The sequence below is a fragment of the Protopterus annectens genome, chromosome 2.part2 (assembly GCF_019279795.1).
Source record: "Protopterus annectens isolate FY-2018-M chromosome 2.part2, PAN1.0, whole genome shotgun sequence".
In the NCBI taxonomy this organism is placed as follows: Eukaryota; Metazoa; Chordata; order Ceratodontiformes; family Protopteridae; genus Protopterus; species Protopterus annectens.
This window is the reverse complement of record NC_056730.1, coordinates 8,850,897-8,874,259: the sequence shown is the minus strand read 5'-3', so window position 1 is coordinate 8,874,259 and position 23,363 is coordinate 8,850,897. Positions and strand designations below refer to the sequence as shown.

Here is a 23,363-nt window from a genome sequence, read left to right as displayed (position 1 = left end):
ATAAGATATAGTGTAGTATTAGAAGTAGGGATTTATTTAACTGTATGTAAGTGTATTATTTATTTTTTCTGGGTGTATGTCTGTAAGGGAAGTGTGCGGTAGTTACGGACCTTAGGGTTAGGGAGGGGTTAAGGATAGTGCATAGATAGTTGTGTATGTGGGGTTTAGTGTAGTGTTGGAAGTAGGGTTTTGTTAAATGTATGTATGTGTATTATTTATTTTTTTGTTTTTTGTCTGTAGGGGACGTGTGCGTTAGTTACGGACCTTAGGGTTAGGGAGGGGATAAGGATAGTGCATAGTTAGTTGTGTATGTGGGGTTTAGTGTAGGGTTAGAAGTAGTGTTTTGGTGCTTTACTTTAGGTCAGAAGTAGGGTTTAGTTAGTGTAAGTATGTGGTTTATTTATTTATTTTGGGTAGGTAATATGTAGCGGCTGGTGGGATTGGCCGACTATGACAGTTCGTTATTTTATTTTTTGCCGTTTAGTGCATTTGGGATTTTCGCGTTTCACGTTATAGATGTCGACGTTTAGGTATTTGCGTAAAGGGTTTTTCGATTTGGTAATATAGACCCCCTTCATCTAATTGACAAGTGGAGAGCTGTCCAAACAGCAGAGAGAATAACAAAAAGGACCTATAGCAGACGTTAAGAGGGATTGTCATTTTACAAGTCTAGAATAAAGGAATAATCCATTGCATGGACTCAGTCTCTCACCAGCTGAGCTGTCATTGGACTGAGGGTTGAAAAGCAAATTATCTGTCTCACCTGCATTATTGATGTCTAAAAACCAATGCAGAGTAAAGGAAATGATGGAAAAAATCAAGAGAGAAAAAATTGTTACAGAAGAGTCTTTGAGATTTACAGGTTGGAGACTGTAAGGTTAGACAGGCTTTGTAGCGCAGAGGAATAAACCTCTCACTATGACCCCAATGACCAATTTTCGACTAGTGGTTTGGGCAGTGCAGGAGCTGGGCAGGAGAGGGGGAGCTGCTGTTAATGGCTTGTCATTCTGGGTGGTTGTGGCAGTGGTTCAGTGCACCACTGACCGCCATCAAGAGTACTGAGAAGAGCACAGCAGCAGCTATGGATTCATGTGGCTCTACATAAGTCAGGGATGCTGTCCTGGGGCATGTAGAGGCACATATAAAGAGAGCCCCTTGAGCTGCAATATTTATTAAGGCCACCATCTACCACTTGGAGGGAGTTCGCTGGGGGGGGGGGCATCAAATGAAATGATGGGCTACCTGTTTCTCGGTTCTTCCTGGCCGAAAGGGGAAAGAATGGATTGCTAGAATATTTCCCCAGTCAGGGAAGAAATTTTAAGGCTTTCACCATTTCTGAGGAATGAGTAGACTGACTGTCGACCCAGGTGGGTGAGGAGTGGACAAATAAGTTGATTGGTTGCTAGGAAAACCTGAGAAAGGAGCTGGGAAATTGAAAAAAAAAGACAGCAGTAAGGTTCACAGCCTGAAAATAAACCAGTGAAACCAAAATCCTGTCACTGAAAGATTGAAAGCTGTATAGCAGAAATAAGTAATTTGCATAAGACATATATGCCAAAGTTCACAGAAGATGGGCAAGCAGAAATGTCACATCCCAACTTGTAACAAGAAGATAGAAACTGTGGGAAATTTGATAGCTAAGAGCTGTAGAGAGAGAGAGAGAGACTACACATCTTATGTCTGCAGATAATGTAGTGTAGCAAGAAATTTGTCACAAGGAAAGTGAGACACTCTGTTTAAGTCGGCCTCTTAAATTCATTATGGCAGACTATTGAATAAAGTAGAAGTTATGTGGCCTGTAGATATTAAGTTATAAAGGTTGCTTTTATTTAAAATGGCTTTTTGAATATGTTCAGAAGTATTATTTTGATGTAACTAACCCATAACAAGCTTAGACTACAGCTGAGATGAATTTTATAATGATCTGTGAAACAAAAATACCTTACATCCTTTGGAGACAAAAATTTCTTCAGAAAAGACTTTTTCCTCATTTTATGTACTTTTTACGATAAAATGGTATTTGCAGAACAGGTTCATATGTTCTCACTAGGAATGCCTTCTGGAAGACCAATGAGAAGCCTAGCCAGTGAAACCCAGTAAAGTTGCAAATAAATTAGCTGCCCTCCTTAAAGCAAGCCATGCTACATAATCCATGAGTGAATTTGTAATACTCAGGCAGTCAGCAGGACTGGTTTTAAATGTGACTAATGTATTATATTGTTTGTCATGCAAATAAAGATTTTGATAAAGAATTTTGTTGAGTCAGATACCTATTGTATCCGCAATCCCCAGTTATGCTACAATGAAGACTGAGATCTTTTGATCAGTTTTGTAGCTTTACCAGTCTTTTGAATCAGAAAAAGAGACCCAGTAGGCCAGGGGTCCTTCATGGCATTGCAGGCTAAGCAGAAATTCATCATAGAAGCATGTATGAGGCATAATTAAGTGAAAAATGCTTTTGGCCTGCTGGCTAGCTTATGCAGCTTTAGTTATGTGATTTTGTTAGTTAGGAATCATTAGGGTCTTTCAAGTCGGGCAAGATATTTAAAATGGCTACGTGTCAATGTGAGCATTGTATTCCATGACAGGTCTAATAAGGGAAGAATAGACAAGAATTATAATTCTGTTGATCTAGAAGATATGTCTTTTAAAAAAACACAAACTGAAAACTGCTAAGCAAAAAACTGCAAAGCTGAACATGCTGTGACAAACCACGATGAACACTTCAGCGTAAAAAAACTATTTAATCTCCGCTTTCATCAATACAGACTTCCTCAGAAATACAAATCATGCTAAACATTACAATATTTAAATACTTCAAGAACCAATCAAATACAGTTTAAAAATAATTAGTAATTAAGACACAGTCATGGAATACAAGCATCTAAAAGGGGCAATACTTCAAGACATAAATCATTATTTAAACTACTTTTTAACATCCACCCTACGATCTTTTAAAAAAAACATTTTATATTTATAGCATCATTTAAGCCAGGGCTGCTGATCCGATATAATTTTATCTGCCATCTGGCTACTTTTTGTTCCAAATATTTTTTGTAATTGCCTCCGCTTAAATTCAAATGACCCTGTTCTAGGATCAAGAACAAACATTTTTTGTAATTATGACAGACAATGCTATGCCTGTATAAAGCATTGTTCTGATCTTTGTTTTTTATATTATATATATGTTCTCTGATCCTAGTTAGTAAACGTCTAGTGGTCATACCAACATAAAAAGAGGGGCACAAAATGCAAATAGCAATGTATATCACCCCAACACTTTTACAAGAAAAATAATCCAACACTGGTATGGTATAATTAAGATGGGACAAATTTATAAAAGGTCCCTCTGATATATAGGTTCATAGGTTCATAGGTTCATACTAGGCTATCTGCCCGAGGGCATTTATAAGCCTAGCCCATTGTTTTGTGGCTTACGCCACCCCTTTAGTATGGGGAACTATACCCATTATTTTGCTGTGCCTCTGTCGAGCAGTGACACTGAGGTAATTCCTGGGGTATATCTGCGATCTCCCATCCATTGGTCAAGATTTCTCTTGAACAAGGCCAGCGAGGTGCTCTGCCTCACATGTACCGGGATTTTGTTCCACAGCATAGGGAGTCTTTGGGTGATGAATCTATCCCTCCAGCACGCCCTATTAATAGCCGTGTCGAGGTTTAAGTCTCCCGCCCTTGTGGCACTGATGGATCTAGATTTTTGAGGTGAAGCATATTCATCAAATCTGGGTTTGACATGGCCTTGTATGTTAGGCAAAGGTCACCTCTGAGCAAGCGTGGCGACTGAATAGAGCTGGAGTTCTTTCAGTCGGGCAGCATAGGACAGATTTTTGAGACCCTTTATCCTTTTGGTGAGGAACTTTTGTGGCCTCTCCAGCTGCTGCAAGTGTCGGGTCAGATACATTCCGAATGGGGCATTGTACTCAATCATTGGTCTGATGAGTGATGAGTAAAGGGAGACTATGACCTCCCTTGATCTAGATGAGAATCCCTTCATGATAAGGTGGGCAATGTAGAAGGACTTCCTAACTACTTTAGCTACATGGGTGTCGAATGACAGACTACTATCAACCTGGGTCCCCAGGTCCCTGATAACTTCTTCTGTGCTCAGTGGATTGCCACCTATTTGGTAGCTAGGGGTAACCTTGTTTTTCCCGAAGTGTATGACTATGCATTTTTGGCATTTAACTTTAGGCCGTGGCTCTGGCACCAGTTATCCGCTTCTGTGAGACCCTTCTGAAGGATATCTGTGTCAGATGTGTTTTCTACTATGGCCCAGTTTGCAGTCATCTGCAAACTTTGTCAGCCATAACCCTCCTGTGTTTGCTTGTACTGAAAAGTAGATGCCAAACAAGAGTGGGCCCAGGACTGAGCCCTGTGGGACACCACTTGGGACAGGCTTTGAGTCTGACATGGCGCCAGCAACTCTGACCCTGTGGGTTCTGTCACTCAGCCAGTTTGCAACCCATCTTGTGATGTATGGGTTAACATTTAAGCTGATGAGTTTTTCAATGATACCCGAGTGGGGTATTGTATCGAAGGCCTTAGCCAGATCGAGGTAGGCTGTATGGACTGCCTTTCCCTCATCAATGGCTTTGATGACTGTTTCGAAAAAGTCAACCAAGTTTAAAAGGCATGATCTGCCTTTGACAAAGCCAAACTGGGTTGGATCCAAAGTCTGCAAATTCCCTATGTCTTTATTTATGAGGTCCATTATGATCCTCTCCATGGCTTTGCAGATAAGGCTTGTCAAGCTAATAGGCCGGTAATTTCCAGGGTCTGTGGAGGCACCGCCTTTGTGAAGTGGGACCACAGTTGCAGTGCGCTACTCCCTGGGTACGTATCCAGAGGTAAGACTTTGATTAAACAGCTGTCCTAGCTGTGGGTTTAATTCCTCATTGAGTTCGTGGAGCACACAGCCGGGGACACCATCGGGTCCCATGGATGCTGTGTTTTTGCTTTGGAGAGAGCAGTTCTCACTTGGGCGCTGGAGATGTTTGGGGGCTGCACTCATTTGGTATAGATATCTCTCCTTTGGGGAGGGGGAAGTTTGCACTGAACCTGTCAGCCAGTATGTTGGCAATGTCTGTAGGATCAGTAATCTTCACATCATTTTGAACTAGTTCTGAGCATATCTGGGAGTTTCCTCCTAGGTTTCTAACATAGCTAAAGAAGGCCTTATGATTGTCTTTTGAGTCTTTAGCTATTTTTCTCTCGAAATTTGCTTTGGATGATTTTATGAGAGCTCTTAGTTTTTACTTATAGTGATCAAGGGTGTCTTACCTTTTAAGGATTTTGCTCTATCTTGTAGTAGCTTCCTCCTTTTGTTGTAGAGTTTGTTTATGGCTGGGGTCCACCAGACTGGACGCTTGCCTTTGGTACAAAGAGTCTTTGTTTTGCTTGGGATTGCCTTATCCATGCAGTCCTGCAGGTGCTGGTAGAAGGCGTTTGTAAGTGATTCAGCGGCTTGAGTATTGTTTTCTGCCGCTCGGGGCCTGAAAGGAGACCACACTAGTCTTTAGAAGTGTGAAGTCGGCTTTTGAGAAGTTCTTTACTGTGGTCTTTTTATTTCAGGTGGAGGTGGGATGAGGACCTCCAGCGAGATTAGTTTGTGATCTGATCTCACCAGTGAGGGGTATACTTCCGGTGTTGAACATTGTGCTCCCATGTTCGTGATGATGAGATCAAGTATGTTATCTCCTCTTGTGGGGATGGTGACTAGTTGTTCCATGGCATTTGAGTTTATGAATTCCAGGAACTTTTGGGCTAGGGTGTTTGGGCTTGAGTAGTGTTCCCAGTCTATATTAGGGTAATTGAAGTCACCTAGTATGATGGTGTTTGGTGATACATTTATCCCTCTAGTGTTTTCAGGAAGGCCATGTGAGTTTCCTGAGTTTGTGAGGGTGGCCTGTAACATGCTACAATTTGCAGAGCAGTCTTGCCTATGGTTAATTGCACCTGGATGGTCTCCGATGCATCGTGCATTGCCACCAGTCTTGAGGTGTGGGTGTCCTTGATGAATATGGATACCCCCCCTCCTTTCTTGGTATTGTCCGGATTTTGGGGCCGGAACGCATGATATGAGGTAAAACCTGATAGCGCTGGGGTGCTCTCAGGAGCCTTGAACCAGGTCTCTGTCACAGCACAGACATCGATGTTCTCCATACTGAGAAGGGCCTCGAGTGCATGCATTTTGAGATTTAGACTTCTGGCATTGAGCAGCATTACCCTTAGTTTTTTTCCTTTTTGTGTTCTAGGGTGGTAGGTTTAGAATTTGAGCCTTGCCTAAAAAGGCACTATGGGGTGGCAAGAGCCTTTGCCAATATCCGAATCCCAGGGTGACAGGTGCAAGCCGTCCCTTGCGAAGCAGCGTGGCTTGTCTAGCATGTCATCCCAGGCAGACAGATACTGTATCCCCTTTGAATGACACCAGTGTTTAAGCCAATTGTTAAAGCTGATCATCTTATCTCTGTATTGTGGCATCATTCTTGGTGAAGGTAGGATACTGCTCAAGGTCAGGGTCATACCTGCCTGGGCTACATAATCAGAGAGCTCCTCAATGTCTCTTTTCATGTAGTCCAAGGAGGTACGTCTCAGGTCGTTTACACCAGCGTGGACAATGACTGAGTCATATTTGTACCTGCTGTTGAGAGACCTGAGTGCTTGCGTTATGTGGCGGATTCTAGCGCCCGACAGGCAGCTTACTGTGACCTTCTCCTTACTCAGTCTGGTGAGCGGGACATCAGTGTGTCTGACTATGGAGTCACCAATGACTAGTGTGTCTGGCATTGTGTTTGGCCTTAAGGGCTGTGACTGTTTGACACTCTGACTGTGAGGTCTATGTGTTGCGGGTGTTGTGTTCTGAGGTGGTGGTTGTTTGGGTGTCTGCTTTGGTGGCCTCTGCTGTTTTGGTAGATTTTTGATCAGAGCCTCCGAGTATGTCTTTGTGTGTTTATGTGTATGATTTGAGGTTGTAATGGTACTATGTGAGACTGGGTCTATAGTGTGTGTGGTAACCTTCTCCTCCTGACTGGTCTTGCCAGTCCTATGTTGAGAGAGCTCAGCCTCCAGTTTGGCCGTATAGTTGCATCTCTCGCATGTATTTGTGTTTTGTGGGAGGAGGAAAGGGTTGTTCAGTGTACATGAGGCAATTGAAACATTGCCTCAATATTCCCAGGTTCACCAGCTGAGCAGGAGAGGACACTAGCAACTGATCCCTCGACATGCTAGAAGGGTAGACGAAAAACTTTAAAAAAAGATTCCGGGGACGTGGGTGACCGAGAAATGGGGGGTTGCCTTTTTGGGGTACTGTCTATGACAAGAGTGCCGTATCAAGGTAATAAGTACTGTAGGAGCAAGTGCTAGGTTTAATAGATAGAGAATAGTCTACTTGGAGTCAAGTAGAGTTGATCTTTTAGTTATAGGATACGCTGATTTGATCAGTAGTATAGTTCGAGGAAGGTAGTTTTAAGGGAAAATTTGAAGAGTGGACTTTAGGTAGCCCGAATAGTTTAAACCTGCTTAACCGGCACTGCCCTAGTGTGCAACAGTGGCAGCTCAGCTAACGCTGTTTAGCGCTTTATACCAGGGGCTGGAAAAGCTAGAAACTGGCCCAAAACGACCAATAAACTACTAGTTACTGGCTGAAACCTCACAAAGCTGGACAAAAGGCAGCTCAATGCTTCCCACTCCCACTGGTAAGCAAGGTAGCTTCCCTTCCCCAAATAAGGCAAGGAAACAGTACACAGGAACTACAACCAAAGCCCAGGAATCAGCAACTCTGAAACTGGACTAAACTAGTAAAGCAGGAAAGCAAGGTAGCTTCCTTCCCCAAATAAGGCAAGGAAACAGTACACAGGAACTACAACCAAAGCCCAGGAATCAGCAACTCTGAAACTGGACTAAACTAGTAAAGCAGGAAAAACAAGAGATATTTTTTCTTTTTTCTTTTTTCACAAAACAGGCAGAAACAGGTACAGCAAACACTTATAAATGCTATGAATCAGCTACTACAGCTTACACAGAAGAATTTGCTACAAATACAGTCAAATAGTAACAAACAAGGATTCCAAGTGCAATATTAAGTTAAATGCAGTAAAACAGCTTCAATGTAACAGAAAGGCAGGCGAAATACAGTTGCTAGGTATTCAGATGTGGAAAGCAACAAAAATATACTTAGTATCAAGAAAAGTCGCTTATTCAGCTCTCTGCAGCCTGGATTACTCTGCTGGCCCACGTGGAGTCTGTGCTGAGTAGGTACAAGCTGAAAGTTTTATACCAGGGGGCTGGAAAAAGCTAGAAACTGGCCCAAAACGACCAATAAACTACTAGTTACTGGCTGAAACCTCACAAAACTGGACAAAAGGCAGCTCAATGCTTCCCACTCCCACTGGTAAGCAAGGTAGCTTCACTTCCCCCAAATAAGGCATGGAAACAGAACACAGGAACTACAACCAAAGTCCAGGAATAAGCAACTCTGAAACTGGACTAAACTAGTAAAGCAGGAAAACAAGAGATATTTTTTTCTTTTTTTCTTTTTTTTTCACAAAACAGGCAGAAACAGGTACAGCAAACACTTATAAATGCTATGAATCAGCTACTACAGCTTACACAGAAGAATTTGCTACAAATACAGTCAAATAGTAACAAACAAGGATTCCAAGTGCAATATTAAGTTAAATGCAGTAAAAACAGCTTCAATGTAACAGAAAGGCAGGCTAAATACAGTTGCTAGGTATTCAGATGTGGAAAGCAACAAAAAGTATACTTAGTATCAAGAAAAGTCGCTTATTCAGCTCTCTGCAGCCTGGATTACTCTGCTGGCCCACGTGGAGTCTGTGCTGAGTAGGTACAAGCTGAAAGTTTTATACCAGGGGCTGGAAAAAGCTAGAAACTGGCCCAAAACGACCAATAAACTACTAGTTACTGGCTGAAACCTCACAAAACTGGACAAAAGGCAGCTCAATGCTTCCCACTCCCACTGGTAAGCAAGGTAGCTTCCGTTCCCCCAAATAAGGCAAGGAAACAGTACACAGGAACTACAACCAAAGCCCAGGAATCAGCAACTCTGAAACTGGACTAAACTAGTATAGCAGGAAAAACAAGAGATATTTTTTTCCTTTTTTTCACAAAACAGGCAGAAACAGGTACAGCAAACACTTATAAATGCTATGAATCAGCTACTACAGCTTACACAGAAGAATTTGCTACAAATACAGTCAAATAGTAACAAACAAGGATTCCAAGTGCAATATTAAGTTAAATGCAGTAAAAACAGCTCCAATGTAACAGAAAGGCAGGCGAAATACAGTTGCTAGGTATTCAGATGTGGAAAGCAACAAAAATATACTTAGTATCAAGAAAAGTCGCTTATTCAGCTCTCTGCAGCCTGGATTACTCTGCTGGCCCACGTGGAGTCTGTGCTGAGTAGGTACAAGCTGAAAGTTTTATACCAGGGGCTGGAAAAAGCTAGAAACTGGCCCAAAACGACCAATAAACTACTAGTTACTGGCTGAAACCTCACAAAACTGGACAAAAGGCAGCTCAATGCTTCCCACTCCCACTGGTAAGCAAGGTAGCTTCCCTTCCCCCAAATAAGGCAAGGAAACAGTACACAGGAACTACAACCAAAGCCCAGGAATCAGCAACTCTGAAACTGGACTAAACTAGTAAAGCAGGAAAGCAAGGTAGCTTCCCTTCCCCCAATAAGGCAAGGAAACAGTACACAGGAACTACAACCAAAGCCCAGGAATCAGCAACTCTGAAACTGGACTAAACTAGTAAAGCAGGAAAAACAAGAGATATACTGCATGTCTGACATTTATACATGCCCTTAGTGGTACTCATACTGAAACTGTCAACATCTGAACTATCTCTACCCTTTTCAAATAAGCTCTTCAAATTAACATCTTTTTTGTATACAAAACTAGGGTGTTCACCCACACTATTACACAATTCTCGATTGCTTTTCACTATCTGCCAGTTGTTTAATATGATGTTCCTAATAACTGGTACATCACTAGTTATTGGCAAATTAAAACATAAATGTTTGTCATCACGTGGTATGTGCTTAGTGACCAACACCAGAGCTTTAGTAAGGATAGGTGGATACTTTTCTATTCTACCATTCCATACATATTGAATTTGTTCATCCAACAAATTTTCATCATATCCACATTCCAAGAACATGTTTTTAATGTGTGAAAACTCTATTTTTAGTCGTTCATCTTCACTAGTCATCCTGCTAGCACGGATGAACTGACCTTTTGGAATGTTCTTTTTTATGTGATATGAATGTTGACTAGAAAAATGTAAGTACCAATTCATAAAACTAGGTTTCCTATGAATACTACTACTAAATGTATTTTCCAAATAGTCCCATTCCAGATGGACGTCCAAAAAATTTATAGAGGTACCAGTGTCTCCTACAAGAAATTTGAGAAAAGATGAACAAGAATTAATAGTTCTAACCAAAGTATTGACTGTTTCAACATTCCCTTCAACTACGAATATCAAATAATCTATAAACCTTTTATAATAAACAACTTGAAACTGGTTAAAATAAGGTTTAGCAATTTCTTGCTCCCACCACTCCATCACAATGTTGGCAAAAGAAGGGGCAACCGCTATCCCTATTGCTATGCCTTGAATTTGTTTGTAATAAGACTTGTTAAACAAAAAATAATGATTTTTCAAAATAATATCCAACAAATTGCAATGAAAATTAATAACATTAGTATAACGATTAGTAAAACGATTTAAATACATTCTAACATATTCAACCCCTATTTCATGTGGGAATCGTGTATAATGATGTAACATCTAAAGTAAACATAATGTATTTGTTCGGGTCAAATCTTACTATTTCATTAAACAGTCTAAAACTTTCCAAGAAATTCCATGAGTCCTTTAAAAAAGATTCCATATTATGAATCTAAAACTGTAAAAGATAATCCACAAGTAGAGAAATACCTTCCATGACATAATTTGGTGCAGAAATAATAGATCTAAAAGGGGGGTTAGATAAACTCTTATGTGTCTTCGGAATACCGAATAACACACCAATTTTAGGGTTTTCTATATTGCAAAAATTATACATAGCCACATTCAAATCACTTGCCAACAAACTATCGTACAAAAAATTATAAACATATTTATAACATTTTAAAATGTCTATATTGGTGACTTTTTGATATTCACTTTCATTTGCAAGCATGTTTTCCATCTTGGCTACATACTCCATTTGGTCCATTAGGGCAAGCATACCCCCTTTGTCGCTTTTCATAATATGTATAGATTTATTTTCACACAATTCTTTCATTGCAATTCTAAGTTCTGTACTCAAATTGTCACCCATCGGGTGCCGTTTGTTAGATCCTAGAATACTCCTAAATTCAGTTTCACAAGCTAATTCGAAAATTTTTAAAGTATGGTTCAACAATGAATTAAAACAGGATGGTTTGACCAACAGCTGTTCAGTATTTTTAACATCTTTCAATAAGTAAGACAAATTTAATTTCCTGGTAAATTGCTTAAGCTCAACAGTTGCATTAGTGATATTTGTTTTGATACTAGGAACAAAATTTAACCCTAATCTCAGCAAAGTAATATGGTTAGCATTTAAATTAAAACTAGACATATTCCAAATGTCTTTCACAGAAGCGTTATACCTCATTTGTTGTCCGTCGAGGTATCCGATGTTAACAGAACACTCTAGCCCTTCTTGCGCGTGGTTATGCGCTTCGGTCTCAATTGCCTTTTTTCTTTTTCGAAGACTAAAAAAGATTTTGTTTTGTTCCCCAATTCATTATTATCAGTAAAAGGAACATCCGTTTCTTCATGAAAAATACCTTCATCTGCAGACCCATTAATGTCTTTATTAGTTTTAACCATCCTGCTACTGTTTGAAAAAGACGTCGATGGTGTAATTTCATTTGTGACATCACTCGCAAAGGCTGGTCTATTATAGGTTCATAGGTTCATAGATTAGTACTAAGCTAACTGCCCTTACGAGCCATTTTAAGCCTAGCCAGTTATCCCTTGTGAGACTCAAACCCTGCACCTTGTGCTTGCAAGGCAAACACCTTAACCATTAGGCCACCCTCCCAATCCCATATGTTATGTTATATGTGTGTTGTTTAAGGTAGACTGATTTTGAAGCTTGAAAGTTCCTTTTATTGAACGGAATATTGTTATTGCTGTTCTTATTAGGAAGGAACATGCTGTATGCAATGTCCATCTCATATGCAGTCAAGTCACGATCCAATTTATTATTTTTTCTTTGTATTAATATTTTTTCATGCTGTTCTAACTCTTCAAGTAAAAGAGAAGACTCAGTTCTTTCAGAAAAAAAAATGAACTGAAATCTAGTTTCAATGGCTTGTTCAGCCTTAAGAATATCTTCTTTAAGACCCATTATAATGTTATTGTTGCGCTCAACAAGTAATTTTAAAAAGTTGACACCTGCTTCATTGAAGAAATCTTTTCAGTTGTTAAAAAACCGGTCTTTATCAGTTATGCCATTGGGACATTTAAAGAACCGAAGTCCCGTAGGCACTAATTTAATTCAATGCACTTACGAAAATATTTGTTTTCAATATCAATACTCTTGTATTTCTTAAGCAACTTATGTTCTCACATAAAGCTTTATATTCATTTAAACTGACAGCGTCTGTTAGTCTTTTGGTGCAAATAAAAGGATTCTCACCATTATTTAACGCTGCTGCTATATTTGAATACAGTCCCTTTGTTTTACCATTCTTTGCTTTTACAAAACCAGTATTTCACATCATCTCACTATGCTGTCCATTAGTATTCACCTCCACACCAGTATCTGTGTCATCTTCAGATTCAGAAGCTGATGATTCCTTTCTCACATGCTGATGTGCTTAATTGTTTTTGGTTTGTTGCTTTTTAATTTCTCCAAATCATTTGGGTTTCTAATACCGTGATGGGAATGGACCCCATTCCCAAGTCAAAGTATGATTAAAGTTCATGAAATTTGTATTGTTTCAATATTTGATGTCAGCCAGAAATGCTCTTTGCAGCACCCGCAGTGTGCCCAGTAATGATTCCTTTTGCAATTCGTACGGAGATGCATGTATTGGTAACATATTTAAATATGATTGTAGATTATTTTTATAAGGCCCGTTGCTACTACTACCATTGGAACTGCCTGGGTATCTTTCTTCCACATCACTCTCATTTCTGCCTGCAAATCCTGATATTTTATGACTCTGTGTTTGTGTGTGTGTAAGACACTGTAGTCATTGGGTGTGACGATTTCAATGATCAATGCTACTTTTGTCTTCTTTTCTTGGACCACTGTATCTGGTTTTCTAGGTCTATCTTTTGAACTGTCGGTAATGGATGCGATCCCATGTGATGTAGACTTCATCATTTTCTGTGATGCTTTGTTGTTCATGCTTCCAGTGTTTTTCAGCTACTTCAGTACCATAATGTTTTCACAATCGCCAGTGCAACAGTCTTGCCACATTATTGTACTTTTCAGTTTATAGCCCCTCTTCCATTAGTATGTCACAACCAGCAATGAGGTGTACTACTGTTTCCAGTTCTGTTTTACAAAACATGCATTTGTCTGTTTCTCCCACATGTTCAGTGTACTTTGTAAACCAGCTTGTACGTAGCCCACTATCTTGTCCCACCAATATTAACCTTTCATCACTTGGTTTGAATTCACCTCTCCTAAACCATTCCTGTGTTTGTTTCTGATAAATATGAGGTTCTTCAAGAAGTTTTCTTTACTTGCAATTATATTTATGCATTTTCCACATTTCTTGCCTTCTCATCTGGCATATTCGATTTTTATCTACTTGTGGTTTGATTTCCATTCCTGATTGATGCTAATATGCTTCTTCAAGCCTAAGCAGGGAAATGATCTTAGATTTATTCTCCTCATGTTTCAAAACTTTCAATATATTTGGGTCTTGTGAGGTCAGCAGATATGTGTGGAGTCCCTTGACTACAGATCTATAAATGTAATCAATTTGAAGGAGGCCCATCCCTCCTTCAGAATGGGGAATATATAATCTTGGTATGCACTGATATTTATAAATCATTTGGTGAGCATGAAGCATCCTTTTTGTTTTCCTATTTAATCTGTCCAATATGTTTTGGGAGCCAGTCAATCACTCCAGAACTGTAAGTTAGGACAGGAAGAGCAAATTGCTTTATAGCTTGGATTTTGTTCCTAGATGTCAACCCTGTTTTCAGGATTAATTTAAGTTTAAGTTTTCCTTACTATGTTCTATTCGCATTTGTTCATGTTTTATTGTTGATCCTTCATCAGTTCCCAAATATTTATACATACTCCCTCTTGTTCAAGTTGTTTTAGATCACATTCTTGTCCCAAACTGATGTTTTCTTGGTGGTGCAGTTCTCCTACTTTAAAGGTTGCTTTTACACATTTACACATTTATCAAGACCGTATGACATCCGTATATCATCTGAAAAAGTTTTGACAGCTTGCAGTTGTGCTTTCAGTTCCTCATCTGATGAGCTGTACAGTTTTCAGTCATGGACAAAGAGAAGAGAGGTCTTTACACTGTTGTTTTCTAAGAGCCAAATTATAGCCATGACCTAAGCTGTTAGTACACAGCTTAATGGGTTAAGGGCAAGGCAGAATAGCAACGGTGACAGTCAGTCACCCTGGAATATCCCCTTTTGAATTTTTATCCCTGGAATAATAATTTCCTTTATCATGGCTTGAAAAAGTCACAAGTTGCAAAGTGTTCTGCCACTGTTTCATGGTCACTGTAATGTAGTCAATTAGTGTAGGGTGTATCTTATACATTTTTAACCACTTTTTGTCCACGAATGTGGGATATTATTGAATGCTTTTTTATAGTCAATCCATGTCATACTTAAATTCTTCCCCTTTTTACACTTCTCCATTATGACCTTATTTAACAACAAATGATCCTTTGTTCCATATGACATTCTTTTATTACCTTTTTGTTCTATTGCCATAATTAAGTTTTTTCCTCAATGACTATAAACTCTGTCGGCATCAATTCCAGTTTATAGTTTATACGTCGTCGGAAGGCAAGTTATTGGTCTATAATTTTTAGGGTAGCTTGCAGGTTCACTCAAATAGGAATATTGTTTTTCCTGTTCTTAGCCAGTTTGGTGTCTGTTCGAGGTGCGCATATAAATAGCTCTTACTCATGGCTAAATCTTCATGCAAAGATGTTAATACTTATTTGCTGTATAGGTTTTCCAGATGATGGGCAGATACTTGAAGTCTCCTAAAGATTATTGTTTCTGATTTAATAGCTATAATCCCCAGTTGATTTAAATGTATATCATGGTCAGTTATGGACATTGGTGGAAACCTGTAATATTGTCACTAAGATTTCCAGAAGGTTACAATTAACGTTGTGTTAATTTTGATGCAAGACAGTGGGATAACAGAGGAATATATATGCTTCCCCTGTAGTTCCTGGAAGGTCTGAATAAATTATAGGTGTTAAATCCAGGTGTAGAGGGAGTGATATAAACATACACTGAAACTGTCATCCCATGATTGCACTCATATGTATGTGCTGAAGGCTGAGCAAGGTAGCAAAACTAATTATTTTAAGACTTCTGTATCATTGAGCAGTTCCTTGCAAGCCTGATTATAATTTTAGTTTTTGGTAGAAGATAAACTCCGTCTAAAAAAGGCATGTTGGCGATAGCAAGTGTTCTAGCCAATAAGTCACAAGGAGAGAGGTGTAGGATATCTAGCAGTCTAGCCTGTCTACTGATTTGTACTGGATTTCCCTAGAATGAAACCAAGTAGTAAGGTAGTCGTTAAAGTTGATTATTTTGTTTTTGAACTGTGGCAGTGAGTAAAGGCCCATGAAGCTGTTTACATTACTTATGCTTTTGTTTGCTGTGTAGTTTTATTTTCATTATGAAGTTATTTTTCAAAAATTCCAGGAATATAAGTGAAGAAATAAATTTAAACTTTATAGATGAAAACATATGTTATGAATGAAAACAAACTTCCCAAATATTATTTCTTTCAGTGTTGAAAAATCTTCTTTGAAATATATGATGTATGTTTAACAATGTTTTTAATGCAGTTATGGCCCAATAAAGTATCTGTTTTTGAGTCCATTTCAAAGTGAAATTTCCCAGCAATATTTAATATTGTGTTTTTTTTCAGTATATTTTTATTGCGGTTGGAAGAGGAATATATGTATATAGTCTTGAGACAAAAAGTGTCATCGCCTGTCAAAGGACAGCTCATGATTTAAACGTGTTGTTCATCTCAGAAGTGTCCAGCAGGTATGAAGTAAATTTCTTTTCATCCTTATTTAATGCTCCTTATAGTTCAGAAGTTCACATGTAGTAACATAGCATAAGCTCTGTGAGGGACAGTGTATTAAGACATTGAGTGTAGCATCAAAGAATGCATTATGTTGTTCAAACAGGTGCTTTGCCAAGTGTAAATGGAATTGATGAACATGACGGCGAGAAGAAAAACTAAGATATGAGAGATTTATACAGCTATAATAACTGGAAACATAATCTGCAAGAAGAAGGTTGTTGATTGTAGGAGTTTTAGCACATTAACATTATCAAATTATCTGTTTAACGTAGTTAACAGTTTACACTAATGAGCTGCCAAAGTTTAATTTTCAGGGATGACGTGGAGTGTTATAGTGAGGTCTGATCCGCTTATTTTAGCCACAGATATCCCAACAGCAATCTCTTGAAACAAAGTCCCACTGACTTCTTTATTAAACTATCACACCATACTAGTTAGCCATTTTATATGGACAGTTTCTAGAAACCGTTTCTTATTGACTGCAACATGATGGAACAAAATCGTATATATGGCCAAATGGTACTGCAGAAATGCAGTTGATATAAAGGGTCTATATTAGAACACCGAAGTTTTAAAACTTTGAGTGTTCTAATATCGAACCCTAGTCATGGAAAATTTAAAACATCGAACATACAGAACAGCGTTTTTTTTCCTAGGGAAAAAATTTGCTGTTCCAAAACACATACACACAGCACAAGCAGAGCAAACAAACAGCAATCCACACACATACACCTAAACTCTTACACCTAACCCTACACTAAACTATACATACACCACTAACTATCCACTTACCTTAACCCAAACCCTAGCTCTAAGATCCGTCACTATCGCACAGTCACCTCACCCATGCCCTAACCCTAACTCACCTACCCCGCCCTAACCCTCATGTCCACACAATCACACACTTACCTGACCCGCGCCCTAACCCTAACTCACCTAACCCACCCTAACCCTCACGTCCACACAATCACACACTTACCTGAACCCGACCCGTAACTTTCCACCACAGTGCTGAAAATTCTGAAGCAACAGAAACTGACAACCAAATTCTTTCCCTGGGAAAAAATTTGGTTTTCTGTTTCTTCGATATTTTCAGCATTCGCTGAAAATGGGTCGATATTAAAATACTCCAAGTTTTGAAACTTCGGTGTTCTAATACAGACCTGGTATAAATGGACAGCACTGTACAAGAAAATGGGAGTTAGTAGTGGTGAATGAAAACAGCAGAAAAAATATTGCATTTGAACCTATTTAATACTGAAACTGAAAAGACACAAAAGCTAGAACGAGATCATCTTAGCTCTATATCCCTCATTATTTATACAACTAGCCACGAAAATTGGCTCACTTCAAGTTAAATGGCAGACATCTTTTTTGGCTTTTGCTTTTTTCATTTTAAATATACTGTGGCCTTTTTGTCTGGGTTGTATCTAATACCTCTAACCTTGAGGATACTCATTGTTGAATCCTATGGTTGGGTCCACCTATCATAGGTTCATAGATAAATACCAGGCTAGCTGGCCTTGCAGGCCATTTTAAGCCTAGCATTTTCTGATTTTTATGCTCAAAATAACCTATCCCATGTGGTTTTAGATTGCCCTTACTCATCTCATCATTGATAATTATATATTATCCTTATTGAGAATAACTGGGATCATACCATAGATAATTTGAGTGGACCCATGCATGGCATAAAGCATTTAGGAGCTACATTTTTCCATTAGTAGTACAGGGGGCAGTTCTTGAGTACAGTTTCTGTTTCCCACCCATAGGTCTAAGTTGCACTTGGACATGGACAGAAATAAACCTTTCTTTATATGGATGGAGAATCTGTTCCATAGAAACAATATCCTCAGTGAAATAAAACATTGCTGTTCATCCAAGCTGTTCTGTTGATGTTGCAGAAGAGGTTTAGATCCCTAGACTGAATATTTCTGATGACATTTGACTTGCTGATGTGCAGTAAATCCATCAGGAGGGGATCAGAGGATGCCTTGTATGCCAGACACAGATCACCTCTAAGCTATGTTTAGGATACTAACAGTAGTGACAAAGCTTTAAGTTGGTTCATGTAAGACATGTTATTTAGGTCTTGTATCATTTTAGTAAGGCTTCTCTGTAGGCATTCCATTTGTTGCATGTGTTTGGACAGATACATGCCAAGGGGTGGCATTATATTCAATGATTTGCCTAAAGAGGGCTGAGTAAAGGGGAACAGTCACATCCCTAGAGCTAGGCACAATCGCTTTGTTTATAAGCTGTGTAATATAGAAGGACTTTCATACAACAGTAGACACATTTTAGTCAAAAGTTAGGACACTGTCCACATAACTTCCCAAATCCCTAACAACTGGGTCAACTCATAGAGGTATATTGTCGATGTGGTAGTTCCCTGGGGTAGATAACTTCCGAAAGGATACAGTAATGCATTTTTTGGCATTTAGTTTCAGACCATGGTTTTTGACACCAGTTATTTATTTGAGACAGACATTTCTGCAGGATGGCTAAGTGATTTGGGGATTCAGTGACTTCTCTTAGCTTGCAGTCATCTGCAAAATTAGTCAACCAGAGTGCTTTGGTACTGGCTTTTACTTCAAAAAAAGTAGATGCCAAAGAGGAGTGGTCCCAGCACAGAACCCTGGGGGACTCCAGTGGTGACTGGTCTTTTTGCGGAGGTAACTTCCCCTGTTTTAATTGCTTATTGTCCTGTCTCTGAGCCAGCTGGCAATCCAGCAGGTGACATAGGGGTTTATTCCCAGTTTATTTAGCTTTTATACTATACCTGAAGTGGGGAATTGTGTCAAAAGCTTTGGCCAGTTCGAGGTATGCAGTGTGTATCGTTTTGCCTTCATCTATTGCTTTAATGACCTTTTCAAAAGAATCCATCAGGTTGAGTAAGCATGACCTGCTCTTAATGAACGGAACCCAAGACAGATCTAGTGCTTGGAGGTTCCCTTTGTCCCTTTTGATTAATTCCATGATCAGTCGTTCCACGGTTTTACATATGATGCTGGTCAGACCTATGGGCATATAATTGGCTGAGTCTGGGGAAATGACTGTAGCTGTTCTCCATTTGCTTGGTACAAAAGCTGTGTGGGGGCTGATATTTTACAGTGTTGTTATGGGGTGTAGCTAAATTGTGTTTCATGCTGTTTAAGATGCATCTAGGGATATTGACAGTACCCCATCGATACTGTACTTTTAGCCTTTGATGGTGCTTTTAGGGACTTGGTCTTATGTGCTAGCTGGAAGTGAGTCAGTTTCATGTATATTTTGAAGGACAAATTGGGGTGAGAGAGAGGTAAAGTTAGAGCTAAATTTATCGGCCAGTGAGTTACCTATATTTTCAGCTTCAGTGTAGATAACACCATTCATAATCAGTTTATCACATAGCTATGTTGTGCTTTTGAGATTATTAAGATAACTAAAAAGTGCCTTGTGATTATCTTTGGCTTGGGTAGCTATTTTAACCTCAAACTCCGCTTTGGCGAATTTTATTAGGTACCTAAGTTGTTTATTTATTTCAGTGACAAGGGCTGTAGCATTCTGTGAATTACTCTTCTTACTCTTGGTCAAAATTTGTTTCCTTTTATTGTAAAGCTTGCTGATACAGTAAACTCTCAGTTAACCAGCACCCATGGGGATTGGTAGATGCCGGGTAAGTGTGGATGTTCTTCGTGTTTCACTGTTGCAGTCATTACATTTGGGTAATCTGCTGGCAGGTTGCCCTCAGTCAGCCTGATTAACAAAGTCTTGGGTCCTGCGTCGGTTGCTGTCTCTTCTTCCATGACGTCAAGTCGTCAGGGGTATAAAACATGCAGCCGATGCCATTACATCGGTCTTTCTTGCCGTGCGGTGCCAGAAGCAGTTCGCAAGTGCCGGTCAGACGACTCCTGAAATTTTCATTTTCGAGTTTCAGAACTGAAGTCTTCAACTAAAAGCTAAGTACCCCGTTGGCGAAACTTTTTCTTGCTCCTTACCGATGTCAGTAAAAGTTCATAATTGTATTACTTGTGGGAAGCAAATACCTCATAAGGATTTTCATTTGTACTGTATTTCTTGCCTAGGCCCTGACCACGACATACCTTGCTGTCGGTTTTGTGCTTTAATCAGCACACTATCCATTGTCGGTACATTTTTGCTTCTAAATATTTCGGTTCTCTGTTTAATTATCCAGAAATGACGTCAGTTAGCCATCTGACTACCGAAATACTGAAAAAACGCAAAGAAAAAGACAGAGACAGGCCTTTGAGGTCCAAAACTGCCGACGACACTTCTCGTAAGCCAGTCGCCAGTTCACCGGTACTCAGTGAGGCACTTTCGCAGCCCCTGATACCTGCTACTTCTGATTCGCAGGCCTGTACTGAGACCCATTCAGAGTCCAATATGCCGAGAGATGCTTCACATGTGGAACCCGTGGATGTCTCTACCTTGGATGGGTCCGGAGCCGCTGTGCAGGCACCGTTTTCTGAGGGTGTATTCAGGCCTACAGTTTTGCATATTAAACCGACTACAACTTCAATACTAAGGCCTAAATCTCAATCTATGTCTAATAAACTGATGCCCAGGCCACATGTTCAGGCCCCTATGCCTAAAAAACAAATGATCAAAATGGCTGAAGATTTAATTACTCTAATCAGGGGTAGTCAACCCCCACCCCCCCACCCCCAAGAGGCCTAGGATTGAACTTGACTATGAATCTTCTGAACAGGACTCTGTTTCTTCTGACACTTCTAATGATCTGGATTTGTCCATAACTACTTATAAGGACTCTGATGCTGAGGATTACATTCCCTCTGCTTCTCCACCTGAGGTTTGCTCTTTTGGGGAAACTTTACATACCTTAAGGGAGCATTTCCACTGGGAAAGTCAGGATTCTCTGAATCCAAAAAGAGGCTTAGGGATTTCCTTCTTCTTCCTCAGCATAGGCCTTTGGCTATACCTCCTGTACTAGACATTTGTGATGATATGTTTTCGGAATCCAGTATGGCCCCTGATTCCTTGCCTTCAGCCACTAGCAAACCAGACAGGTACTACAGGGTTCCTGAGTCCCACAAATTCCTTTTCAAAAATCCTGAAACCATTTCTCAGGGGCCCAAGGGCATTAAGGTTACTGCTAAAAATCCTACCCCTTCTGATAGAGACTCCAGGGCGCTGGATAGATGGGGTAAAAAGGTTTATACTTCTGCAACCTTAGCAATCAGGGCGTTAAACTGTCAATTCCATATGCAAAAATATCAACAGCATATCATGGGACTGCTTAAATAGAAAATGATGTTGATTTCTGACTGTGTGGAGAATAAAGATTTACAGGATTTATTGCATTCAGCTGAACAAGTTGGCAAACATACTTTGCAATGTGGTTTTGATTCTTTAGAAGCCTCTTGCAGGGCTGCTGTTACTGGGTCTGTGCTTAGAAGGCATGCTTGGCTTAAGGAGCAATCTCTGCCTGATCATGCTAAAGCAAAACTATTGGATGCTCCTTTGCAGCAGGGCTGCCTGTTTGACAATAAGGCTAAAGAAGTTCTAAAAAAGATGGAAGATAAAGCTAAATCTATGCAAACTGTGAAAGATTTCTTACAAGTACAACCTCCTAGATTTAGTAGGCAATGGCCTACTAAGAACTGGTCCTTTCCACCTCCTTCCAGAGCCACTCAAGCCAAACCCAGACATTCAAAAAGCACCAGGTTTCAGTCCCAAGGGACTTTCAGAACTAAGCAATGGGGTGCTTCCACTTCCAAATCTGGAAATAACAAGGCACCACCCTATGGTAAACAGTCTCAATGACTTCCCTTTAAAATTACCAAGCACTTACCTCTTAGCCGCCCCTTTGGGGGGAAACTGGCTCATCATTCAAGAAACTGGCAACTTATAACCCAGGACAAATGGGTTTTAAATATAGTGTCCCAGGGATACAGATTTCATTTCCACATGCTGCCAACTCCAAACGGGTGGCCAGACTTGCCCCCAAATCAGTGGGCAGAGGCTCAGAAACAAGTACTTTCCCTCATAAACATGGGGGCAATTCAGCTAGTACCAGAAGAGGAAAAGGGACAAGGTTTCTATTCCAGACTTTTCCTGGTACCCCGAAAAGACAAATCATGGTGTCCAATTCTGGACCTTTCTACTCTAAACACTTTTCTGGACATTCCAGAATTCAAGATGCTGACTCTTCACCAGTTACTTCCTATGCTAGGCAAGGATACCTGGTTGGCAACTCTAGATTTAAAAGAGGCTTACCTGCATATCCCAATCAGGGAATCTTGCAGAAGATACCTACACTTCAAAGCAGGCTGCATGCATTATCAGTTCTCTGCACTGCCCTTTGGCTTGTCTTCTGCGCCCATGGTATTCACAAAGTGCCTGGCTCCAGTAATTGCATTTTGCAGGCAAAGAAATATTAAAATATATCCATACGTGGACGCTTGTCTAATTCAGGCAGAAAACCAGGACATTCTACTAAAACATCTGGCGTTTGTAAAAAAGAGTTCTAACTTGTCTAGGGTACACCATAAACGAAAACAAATCACAACTGGTACCCTCTCAAAAAATTATATTGCTGGGTGCAAGCTTGAATACAACTGCCCAGATGGCTTTCCTTACGCCAGAAAAGCAAATTCATTTGGTGACTTACTTCAAACAGGAGGCCACAAAAACCCTGCTATCTGCAAGGCAAATACTGCAAGCCTTGGGGTTCATGGCCTCCTGCATTCTTCTAATTCCATATGCAAGACTGCATGTGAGGAAACTTCAGTGGTACTTAAAAAGTTTATAGAGTCACAGCCTGGAAACAATGATTCCTATCACAACGTGCCTGCACCTAGAGTTCCTATGGTGGGCAGAGGCCTGCCACCAAAACAAGGGACTGCCATTTACACCATCCCCTGCCACCCAAACCCTAACTACAGACGCATCAGACTATGCATGGGAGGCTCGTCTGGCAGGGAATTACATTCAGGGCAAATGGAGCCCAAATCAAATGCACCCTCATATCAATCAAAAAGAAATG

The 23,363-nt window shown here is 39.9% G+C and overlaps 1 protein-coding gene across 3 annotated transcripts in view; it reads left to right on the top strand.

Moving 5' to 3' along the window:
* Positions 1-23,363, top strand: part of WDR41 (WD repeat domain 41) — a 1,028,182-nt gene that overhangs the window by 922,041 nt on the left and 82,778 nt on the right. For all 3 annotated transcript variants that reach the window (XM_044063698.1, XM_044063697.1, XM_044063699.1), the window contains one exon: positions 16,190-16,311. In XM_044063698.1, coding sequence (XP_043919633.1) covers positions 16,190-16,311 — 122 coding nt within the window. The remainder of the gene's footprint in view (positions 1-16,189; positions 16,312-23,363) is intronic.